This window comes from Maylandia zebra, linkage group LG15 (assembly GCF_041146795.1).
Source record: "Maylandia zebra isolate NMK-2024a linkage group LG15, Mzebra_GT3a, whole genome shotgun sequence".
Taxonomy (NCBI): domain Eukaryota; kingdom Metazoa; phylum Chordata; class Actinopteri; order Cichliformes; family Cichlidae; genus Maylandia; species Maylandia zebra.
Genome location: NC_135181.1, coordinates 38,526,276 through 38,537,630, shown reverse-complemented (window position 1 = coordinate 38,537,630; position 11,355 = coordinate 38,526,276). Strand labels below are relative to the sequence as shown.

Sequence of the window (11,355 nt, the reverse complement as noted above, 5' to 3'; positions counted from 1 at the left end):
AAAAGCGAATGTATAATTTTTAATGTTGCACTTCTGAACCTTTAATAAGCCATAATCCTATTTATACGGTGAATCAAACGATTATCATTTTGGTTTGATTTCTATAAGAGTCTATAGGAAAACTTCATTGGAAGTGGCTCCAAAATCTCATAGATTTTTCTGTTTAAAAACTCTGATTATGATAATTTTGGAGTCCTTCCATGAAAAAGAAACTGAACTAATAAAATAAAGCCAAGGTATTTTAAAAATGAATAAATCCGTAAAAATTAATCGCTGTTTTGTTTTGTTTGTTTTTTTTGGGGGGGGGCTACTTTCATTTTTGATCTATTTAAAATAAATAAAAAAAAAAAAAATCCTAATTTGCAAAAGTGAAGCTGTTAATGAAGAATCAAGTCATCAGAAAATCAAAATAAATGAAAACCCAGCTGAAAGTCTTCATTTTCTGCTGGTGTGGTGATTGGAAATGATTGCCTTAGGTGATATCCGGTCACACTGATGAATGCATTTGGAGCAAATTTGGGGTTCAATACTGAAGTGGTTTGCAAATCAAACCTGATCGGTGGACAGCCTGCTCCCAGTCGTCTCCGTACAGGTACTAATCAGGCTTGGCCCAACCCAACATGTGGAGTGCTCGAGGTGGCGGTATAACCTCAAACTGAAGCAGCTTTAATTGTCATAAAATGTAATTTTTAGTTACTCAGTTTCGATGCCAAGCTGTTTAAGTAGCAGAGCTGAAACCATCGCTTACATTTCATTGTCACAGAAGCTGATGTCTCACGTATTTATTTTCTTTGTCACAAATTGCTGTTTATGATTATGCAGGTAAACCACAACCCATGAAATTGAAAAACAATACAATAATAGTTGTAATAGTTTTAATTGCTAATGAATCTTAAAGACAAGTACAACTTCTATTAATGGCATTAGAGTCTAAATGTGTTCAAGGTTCTGATCTGCAAGGAAAATGGTGGTTACTGGATGTAAGCCGAGGCCTGTAAGTTTATGAATGTGTCCCTCTTTCATTATTTTTCTCTGGCTACTGATATGTTTGGGGGGGGGGAAGCTCCAGTAAATAGTGTCAGGATACAGTAAACCACAGTTTGTGACTGTAAAATGCAGAGTTTGCCAAGGCCAGCTACCTTACAGCTCATTAACTGATGCTATTTTGATTACAGGAATGAAATGCAGATAACAGAAGCAGGGCTATTTTCATTATACTAAATAATGCTGCAATTCCTGATCTCAGCAAATCTAACTCATGCCCTCTTTGCTCTTGGTTTGTGTATTTGTCACACTAAAATGTTTCAGGTCATCAATTCCTTTGATCTGAAACATGTACGTGTGACAAATATGCAAACAAATAAGGAATCAGCACGGGGTCAAGTGCATGCGTGAAGTGAAGATTGCCATGGCACTAATCCATGTGATGCAGTTTTTGATCTAATCATGTAGCAAATGAATTATTCCATATCCAGATGCTTATTATTGTGATAAAGCTCACAAAAATGAAGATGATGTACAAGCCAAACAGCAGACGATCGATCACTGTCCCGATCATTTCCCACTCCTGCGTGGCTTTGGTCCCTTGACAGTATTTGTCCATCTGAACTCGGATGGCTGTGAGCTCTCTGCCTAACATCCTCAGTTGTTCCAGAACTGGGTCCGGAGAGTCCAGAGAAGCTGAAAGTGTAACATCTGAGATGCTCTGATGGTCGGAGAGGTTTGTGGCGCTGGTGTTCGCTGATGGTGCTGTGAAACACAAACAAAACACCCTGAGACCACAAAAAGTGGTTACTTTTTCTTAAGTCGTAGATGGTGATTAAAATCGACTTGACTATATTACTACCGGCTTAAATAAGGATAAGCATAACGTACTTTTCAGCTGAGAGATACGTGGCATGACTGTGGAGAGTTGTGACCTAAAGTTTACGTGTCCAGATTCATCAGGATCAAATTGTTTACAAGTTTTAAAAAAAATTGGTACATCGAACTGACTGCGAGAAAATGATTCATGCGTTCATATCGAACGGGTCAGACTGTTGTAACGCTCTGTTTGTAGGACTACACCATCATCAGAGTTCTTGCATATAGGCAAATATAACCATTACCCAAGCGTTTATGTCACTTCACTGGCTCCCAGGACACACACACAGATTTGCCTTAAAAATCCTTCTATTAGTTCTTGAAGCTCTCAGTGGTTTGGCTCTCTGGTACAAGTTAATATAATTCAGTGAAGGAGAAACTTTCAACTCGTTTATTCTTCTTGCATCCCTCCATCCATGGTTTTCAACTTATCCGGGGCCGGGTCACGGTGGCAGCAGCCTAAGCGGAGAAGCCCAGACCTCCTCCTGCCCGGCCCCCTCCTCCAGGTTGTCCAGAGAAACAGCAAAGCGTTCCCAGGCCAGCTGACAGATATAATCTCTCCAGCGTGTCCTGGATCTGCCCCAGGGCCTCCTCCCAGTCGGACATGCCCGGAACACCTCACCCAGGAGGCATCCTTGTCAGATGCCCAAACCACCTCAACTGGCTCCTTTCAAAGAGGAAGAGAAGTGTTTCTACACTGAGCCCCTCCCGGATGGCCGAACTCCTCACCCTATCTCTAAGGGAGACGCCAGCCACCCTTTGGAGAAAGCTCATTTCTGCCACTTGTATCTTGCTCTTTCGGTGGGAACGTACACCGATGGATAAACTGAAAGCTTCGCTTTTACGCTCAGCTCTTTCTTCAACATGATGTACAGCCTCCGCATCACTACAGTCGCAGCACCAATCTGTCTGTAGATCTCCAGCTTCCCTCTCCTCTCACTCGTGAACAAGACCACGAGATACAGTCGTGGCCAAAAGTTTTGAAAATGACACAAATAATATTTTTTACAAAGTTTGCTTCTTCAGTTTTTATCATAGCAATTTGCGAATACTTCAGAAGGTTATGAAGAGTGATCAGATGAATTGCAAAGTCCTTTTTGACATGAAAATAAACGTCATTCCAAAAACCTGCATTTCCACTGCATTTCATCGCTGCCATAAAAGGATCTGCTGACATCATTTCCACAATCTTCTTGTTAACTCAGATGAGAATGTTGATGAGCACAAGGCTGGAGATCATTATTATTACTCATTTATTGAGTTAAAATAGCGGACTGGATTTGTTAAAAGGAGGGTCATTTTTGAAATCATTGGTTACCTGCAAAGAAACACATGCAGCCATCATCGCGTTGCATAAAAGAAATTGATTCCATCCTGTTTTTTAAAACTCCAATTGCTTATTTGTACTATGCTTTCATTTTAGAGTGTACTTAAACTCCTTTATTTGGTGCAGGAACTCGTCCCTGACCCTCAGTGGGCACTCCTTTTTCTGGCTGAGGGCCATGGCCTCAGATTTGGAAGTGCTGATTCTGAATCCTGCCTCTTCACACTCAGCTGCAAACCACTCCAGTGCCAGCTGGAGGCCGTCACCTTATGAAGCCAACAGAACCACATCATCTGCAAAAGGCAGAGATGAAATTCTGAGGCCACCCAAGTGGAAGCCTTCTGCCACTTGGCTATGCCTAAATATTATGTCCATAAAGATTATGAACAGATTCAGTGACAAAGGGCAGCACTGTTGGCGTCCAACGCACCAGAAACATGTTTGACTTATTGCTGGCTATGCGGACCAAGCTCCTGCAACATTTTTATAAGGATTGAATGGCCTGTATCAACGGGGCTAGACACCCCATACTTCTGCGGAACATCTCACCAGGGACATGGGTGAATGCCTTCTCCAAGTCCACAAAACACATGTAGACTGGTTGTGCAAACTCCCATACACCTCGAGTATCCTCGAGAGGGTAAACAGCTGGTCCAACCAAAACATAAACCAAATTGTTCCTCCTGCATCCGAGGTTCGACTAACGAACGGACTCTCTTTTCCGGCACCCTGGCATAGACTTTCCCAGGGGGGCTCAGGAATGTGATCTCCCTATAGCTGGAACACACAATCCTCAGCCATAATGCCAGCATTATGTTGTTTAACCTAACACATAGTCCACTACAGTCAATACAGGCCACAGCTGTTTCTTCAGCTTGGGCTCTTAACAAAATCTTCTAGTAATAACAGGACTATAAAAATAATAACGTACCTTTGTGAGATGGATTGAGGGAGACTGTGACTCGGTTGCTCTTTTGCTTTGGAGGGATACAAACAAGAACAGCTAGATAACGTAACACGAGGACACTGAGCCAGTGAGGCACTGCGCTGTACTCTCTGGGCTTGTACTGAATGTTTGTGATGAACAGCGTCTCCAACAGGCTGGCAACCATCAGCGCCAGACTGATGGAGAAGAAAACATCTGCAGGAAACAGCACCAAAGACAGGAAGAACTCAGAACAGTTTTCATTAAATCATTTTCACATGTGAGCTCATATTCTCTTTCTCAGTCTTAGTTACCATCGTGTTTAAGAAATGTCTGGATTACAGCCATAGATGCCTTATCTTGCTGTGTGTCATTGACATGACAACTAGAGCTAAAAAAAACCCCCCACACCCCAAGAATAAATGTGTCTTTAGTAGGTGGAGCCTTTTGGCAAGTTGACACTGATCGGGATCATCCAGTTTTGCAAAATGTACTTCGGTGAAGAGTTTCACAGTTTAGAAAACTTGTTTTTTTAGGAACTGACAGTTTTGGTGAAAATTTGATTTCGAGACGTCTGTTCCACAGATGTTTGAATTCAACCCTTCTTAATCCAAAGGACACTGTATTGTCTTTCAGAAACACTGTCTCTAACCTCCTTAAGTGTATAAATACAGCACAGTGTATTTCTTCAAAAGAAGAACTATGCAGCCGATACTACATTTATGTACACTCACTGATGAGCGGTGTTTTCTCCCCGGTAACAGGCAGCAGGTCATTCATTATGAGCAGGAAGACGGTGTAGCCCAGGATGAGTGTCATCTTGAAGGAGGATCTGTCCACGCTCTGTGGGGGCAGCACAAAACTGAAGAGGTCCACTGTGATTAGGAAACAGCTGGGGACCAGGAGGTTGACCACATAGGCGATTGGTCTCCGTCTTAGCACGATCTTGGGAAGAGACAAAAGTATTAAACCTGTAAGAATTTTGTTAGATTGTATGCATCAATCAATCTTTTTCCTTTACAGCGATGTGACTGACAGAAAATGATTACATCAAGTTGTTGCTGCTAAAGTCACTGAATCATAGGATGTACTTAGTTTTTACCAACTGCTTCAGAATTTTGGTCAATAAATGAGATGTCTCATTACATCAAATATTAGAAATGAAGCTTTTAAAACGGAAACTACTTCCAAAATGCTGGACGTAATCCCTGCTGTCCTGTGCCACCACAGCACAGTTCAGTTTCTTTATGTTTCACTCATGCATCATCTGCACCTGATTTTACTTTACTTTCATTCTCACGACAAACATGTTCAATATGATAGCGACTGGTTTATAAAGGCTTCCCATAATTAGGAACTATTAAACAATAAAGTGTGATCAGCTATAACAGTACAAAATAAATTATCAGAAGGATGAAAAAGTCAGTAAAAACACGCTTACATAGTATGTGATCTCAGAGTAGCTTCCACTGTCTAAATGCAGGCTGGAATCGGCAATATTTATATCTGTCAGCTCCCACTCCCCACTGGTTACTATCACATCTTGGGACTCTTTCAGGACCTTTTCAGCTGTGGCGCCTTGAATCATCTGAATATCCGTAGCTAGAGTGACATTCAAGACTTTTGCTTATTTGCATATTAGCACATAGTTTTGTGTTAAAATCAGAATATGGATGCTCTATAGGGATGTTTTAGAGTTTAAAAAAATAATTTTTAAGACTCTTTGAGATTATTATTTTTTTAAATTTTCAGGCAGCCTTACCAAAGTGTATATATGATCCGAAGGTCAACGAGCAGTTTTGGATATCAAAGGGAAAGGTGTAGATTCCCAATTGGCAAGAAGTGACCACTGTGATGGGCTTATCATCATATACATGACCTGTATTATATAAGTAGACATAGGGAGTTTTGGTAGAGCTGGCTTCGTCCAGGCTGGAATAGAACAGAATACAATAATAAAACACTGAAAAAATATATATGAAAAACAATATATTCAAATCAGGTGATGAGTGTAAGAGAACAATAATTCATTATTATCAGGATGTCCTAAAAACTAAATGAAAAGTCTTCAGCTAATCCAAAATGCTGCAGCAAGAGTCCTGACAGGGACTAGAAAGAGAGAGCAGATTTCTCCTGTTTTGACTTCCCTTCATTGGCCATCCATCCATCCATCCATCCATCCATCCATCCATCCATCCATTTGCTTCCGCTGTTTTATAGAAGTGAAAAACTATTTTATATGTTAGAGGTGTCACAAAGCAAGAAATATTAGTGTCAAAGGCACTTTTCTGCTTGAAATGTATTTTTCACAAAAAGCTCATTTTCTCCCCTTTTTTGGTCAAAACAGGCATTTTTGGTGGAACCCACCTCTCTTCTACAGCTGATTACTAAAGAATGGAAAATGGTAGAAACAAGCTTTTTTTTTGGATGAAAGAAGAGAGTCTGTTCTTCATTTTGGTAGGTTCAGCGTTTATATGATCATAACACACAGTTTTCTGTGGCTCTTCAAAAATGAGTAAAAATGCTCAAAAACCCTGGCAGTGGGGAGTTACCTGATTTGAAAATGGCTGGCAGTGAATGAGTTAAAAGGGAGTTTTTCCTTCCCACTGTCGCCAAAGTGCTTGCTCATAGGGGGTCATATGATTGTTGGGTTTTTCTCTGTATGTATTATTGTAGGGTCTACCTTACAATATAAAGTGTGATTTGGCGCTGTATAAATAAAATTTGAATTGAACAACACTGAAAATAAATGTCGCAGCCTGTCCAGTAGGTGGTGCAGAGGGTGGTCGGGGTTCCTGATTAGTTTATTTATCTCCTGCTCCCCCAGCAGACCACAGCAAAGTACACTGCACTCATCAGGACGTAAGCTTCCTTAGCAAAGAAAACCTGCTCTTCCACTTTCTGTTTACAGAGCAAGTGTTGGTCTCCCAGCTCAGTTGTGGACGGCGATGTCTCTCATGACTGCTTTGTCATTTCTGACATTTTTAGTGTTTTAATTAAAAGTTAGTTTCTTCGACTTGATTTAGAAAATTCATTAAACTTACAGCTGTTTTAAGTGAATGTCTGGGACCCAAAGGTTGTCCCGAGGAACCGAAACTCTTTTAGCTGCACATTCCTTCTCATCCCAGTTCAGTCCTTCGATATCCCACTCCTACATTAAACAGAACAACAGCAAAACTGTTCCACAGCTCTACAGCTATCATGCTAACTGCTGAAACAGGGAAACACAACATCTGGCATTAAGTCATGTTAGACTGTAAGAAAAAGTTCCCAAGTGATAATAAATATTTGAAATTACTGTTACAGACTTAAGGAAATCTAAAATAACAAGTAATGTATTCTTTATGTATTAATTCAGTGGCCAAACATTTTGATTCATTCTTATGATCGCTCTGGATTGGTTCATTGTGCTGAAAATACAAATAGCTGCAACAGAAATAATTTACAAAATGTCAGTATAATCATATAAGAAATGTGACATTATTGTATTAGTTCTGAGAGCTGTTCAAAACATACCAGGACCTGCCATATGACTGAAGACAGTGTTTGGGATTTTTCATTCTAAAGATGAGTAACATTAGAAAGTATATTAGAGTCATAAGGATTATTAGTTCCACATAGATGACATGATGTTAATATTTTGTGTATAAGCTGTGTAGACTCACCACTCCTAAAATTCCTGCCACTGTTATGCTGATGGATATGTTTATTGGCTTTGCAAAGGTTTCGACAGGACGCAGCAGTTTGTTAGGGAACAAATGATTTGTGAGTTCATCAAACAGGGCAGCAGGAGTTGGGCTGGTGCAGTTCAAAGCCGCCACAAAGCCTGAGATCAAGAAGAGAACAAGCAAATTAAACGTACCATTATGTTAAATGCTTGAACATGAAAACACGCAGGCTCAGTTCTTCCATTTGTATTTTTTTTTTTAGTGCAGCAGATGCTTATTTTATTACAGCGGGTAAACACGTGAGAGCCGAGTGTGTTTACTCGTTTCTTTTGTTTGTAATGAAAATGTAATTGTACTGAAAACACTGAAAAATAAAAGCAGATCCAGTGCTGCCCTTTATTGAGATAGATGTAACTGAATGATCTCCTTTGTTTGAAAATTAATGACAAAAATAATAGTGATGGGAAAGTTTTTAAACATTTAACCATTTAGCTTCTCTGTTATGTATTAATCTGCATGTATATCACGTATAAAGAAATGAAGGCAATACTTTAACTTTAGTCTCTAAGTTAGGTTTGTTTTTCTTACAGGAAGTTTTAATGCTAAATTTTAATAAATCCTTCATACATTAGTAAATATGTGTAAGGTGTTACGACTGTGCAGGAAGTAAATCAACACATTGCTGTCGCTTTCTTTGTTGTGAAATGTGTTGATAAAATGTTTTCTTGCCTTACCTTGTAGCAACATGAAACAGATGACGATCAGCTCAGCAGCTTTCACACCGGCCATTTTCTGTCTCAGCTTTATTTAGCCCTTATTAACATGACAAGTGGCTGATACTCTAAATTACAACAGCTTGGGTGCCGTCACATACAGATAAAGCTGTGAGGATGCGCAGGTGAAACCAGTAACCACCTTCAGAAACTAATATTGACTTTGCAGTGTGACACACGTACCTGATGCACGCGTCCATCCACACATTGTTGCAAGTGTTTGGATTCAAAGCAGGTTTTTATCACTTATCATCTTCACTTGGATTTGTTCCGTATGAGTCAATCACATGATGACTGTTGTGACAGCTTTTTTTTGGCAACAGGCTCTGCTGCTTTCAATTTCCAATAATGTGACATAGGTCACATTATTGGAAACATTATCAGCTGCCTCCCTCTTCCCACTCCACCACAATCACCCACACATGCAGGGCCTTGGGGTAAAGGTATGTCACCAGGGTGCGGGGGAGGCATCTCCCCCTCTGTCCCCTTCTGGCTGCCTGTACTTCAATTTTATCCCACAACTTAGACATTCACATTACTCACACTCTCATAACACATACATATAGGATCTTGGGGGTGGGCACGCTACACGGTATCCAAAAGACCATCAGGGGGTACACCTCACCCCTGGCGTCGTTGCCCACCTCTCAATGTTAAATACACTTAGACATTGAGGGCTATCAGGAGGGACCATGCGCTTACCTGCTGCTCTCTGGCAGGTAGCTCCATGCCCTCCTGGGTTTTAAATGCACCTTAGAACACACATGCATCAACACTACAATGAGCGGGTGGAGGGAGGTTTGGAGTCTTCTCTCACCCCCATTCTCTGCGGCCTGCTGGAGCGGGGGGGCTAGGAGGAGGAGTTGGCTGTCCGACTGCGGTCTGGAGTGTGGGGCCTCCCTGCTGCTGCCGAGTCGGGGCGGTCTGCCTCTCCCCACCGCAGGGAAAAGGGTAACACTACCTGGGTCTGGGTGCAGTTTCCCCCTCCAGGGGCAAGGGTACCTAGACCCGGTTCGTAGAGTACGCTTGGGGAGTGTGATCGTGTGTACAGCGTCTCTTTATGTCTGTCTCCACGTTGGGTGAGTGTGGAGTAAGTGCATATGAGAGCATGAGGGTGGGAATGGATGTTTGTATCTGTGTGTGCCTGTATGTCTGTGTCTATATGCCAGTGGCGGACTCCCTCAGACATCGGTGCGTTGGTGGTTCTTTGTGTCCGGGGATGGGCGTCCGGGTAAACACCGGCTCACTCCTTGGCGGCCGCTTATCGGGGCCTGGAGCCTGGGGCTTGCTCGGGCCACTTCGGAGGTGGGGTGCCCCCGGCCTCTCGGCCTGGGGCTCGGTCACTCAGGCACAGCTGGCTGCCGGCGGAGCTCACGGGTGTGTCACTGCAACTCCCCCTGGCTTCTGCTCCGCGGCTGCTGGGTGAGCCCTCATCTGGGACTCTCCTCAGCTCTTTCTGGGACAGTGGCGCGGCTGCCCCTCTGTTGGTCTTCCTTGGTCTCTTGTGTTCTGGGGGCCTCTGGATGTCTGGAGTTTTGATCTCCTCCATACCTGCTTCATGCCCTGGAGGACGGGGCTGTGGCCCCCCCACACCCTCTAGCAGATCATTACATGAAGGAACCTTTTAAAAAAAACAAGCGCATCCATGCTCACAGGTGTACACACCCACAAACTACACCCTTTTTGGCTCCTACCTCAAAGCACACTGTGTTCTGTTGATCTTATGTGCTGCACAATAATGTTTAACATTTAGTATTTACTGTCATATTCCCATATATCATTGTGATGTTGTTTATTCTATTACTCTTGTTCTCTTCTGCTTGTTTTCTTTTTTCTTTCTCAACAGGTGATCCAGGTGATCGATAGATGCATTTCTTTTTCTTTTTTTTTCTGCCCGTTCTGTTGGTTTTTGTTTTTTGCCCTTCTCCCCCGTCCCTCTTCTCAGCTGTTTCTCTTTCCCTCTTTCTTTCCCCCAGTCAAGTCTGTCCCGTATTCAGCAAGTAAAAATAAAATAAACAATAAAAGGTGAATCAAATGGACCATTATGGCAAGGCTGGGATGGTCAATTTGGTAAAGTAAATCCGTTGGGCATCTTTCTTTGCCTTTAGACAATAATTCTGATGGCAAAAGAGCCAAACGGGACAGGCAAAAAACAAAAACAAAAAACGACTAAATAAAACAGGCAATAAATTAACCAAAAGCAGTTTAAAAAAAAAAAGAAAAAAAAGAAAAGCCAGTGTGCATGGATTCATCCGTGTTTGCCATTACACACTTCAGCACCATTGGGCAGTGATTTTCAGGTTCCTTTTCACATGTAATGTACAGCTGGCCACTACACTCTTTGCAAAAGCCTCTGATTTTAATAAAACAAGATACAGTTCTGAGGTACACCTTGGCTCGTTTAAAAGTAATGGTGCATGTACTTTTAACCTCTTTCCAGATTCCCTGGTTTACAACATGAGTCCATGTACCTGGCTTCAAAATTGTGTATTCCCTTTTCTTGAAAGTACTCTTTTTGTATGTGACTTTATGTGGAATCATATGTATCCACTGTTCAAATGGGAGCTCCACATTGAAAGTCTTGCAGTCTTTGTTTTGAAAAGGAGAGCTGCTTTGTTCAAAATCATTATCATTGTCACTGCTGTCTGTGTCAGTCAGTCTCTCTTCATCACTGTAATCCAGAGCAGCCCATACATTGTGTCTGTTTAATTTAACAAAAGTGTAAAGAGCTTTTGGTGTCATCTTTTCACCAAGTTGTTTGCATAGATTTTGCCATATGTCATCACTTGGAGTTGAAACTTT

The 11,355-nt window shown here is 41.7% G+C and overlaps 1 protein-coding gene across 1 annotated transcript; it reads right to left on the bottom strand.

Annotated features, from left to right (window-relative positions):
- Nucleotides 1–762: 762 nt before the first annotated feature.
- Nucleotides 763–7,468, bottom strand: LOC101475288 (5-hydroxytryptamine receptor 3A). The gene is made up of 6 exons (XM_023155304.3): nucleotides 7,157–7,468; nucleotides 5,875–6,044; nucleotides 5,554–5,714; nucleotides 4,847–5,057; nucleotides 4,119–4,328; nucleotides 763–1,749 (listed from the first exon to the last, which is right to left on the bottom strand). The coding sequence occupies exons 3-6, from the start codon at nucleotides 5,698–5,700 to the stop codon at nucleotides 1,445–1,447; spliced, it is 873 nt and encodes a 290-aa protein (XP_023011072.3). The 5' UTR covers nucleotides 5,701–5,714; nucleotides 5,875–6,044; nucleotides 7,157–7,468; the 3' UTR covers nucleotides 763–1,444.
- Nucleotides 7,469–11,355: the final 3,887 nt, after the last annotated feature.

Coding starts and splice junctions, on each gene's coding strand:
- LOC101475288 (XM_023155304.3), bottom strand. CDS start 5,700: ATGATTCAAGGCGCCACAGCTGAAAAGGTCCTGAAAGAGTCCCAAGAT. Junction 5,058..5,553: donor ACTCTGAGATCACATACTAT/GTAAGCGTGTTT, acceptor TCTCTTCCCAAG/ATCGTGCTAAGACGGAGACC. Junction 1,750..4,118: donor CCTCAATCCATCTCACAAAG/GTACGTTATTAT, acceptor TGTGTTTCACAG/CACCATCAGCGAACACCAGC.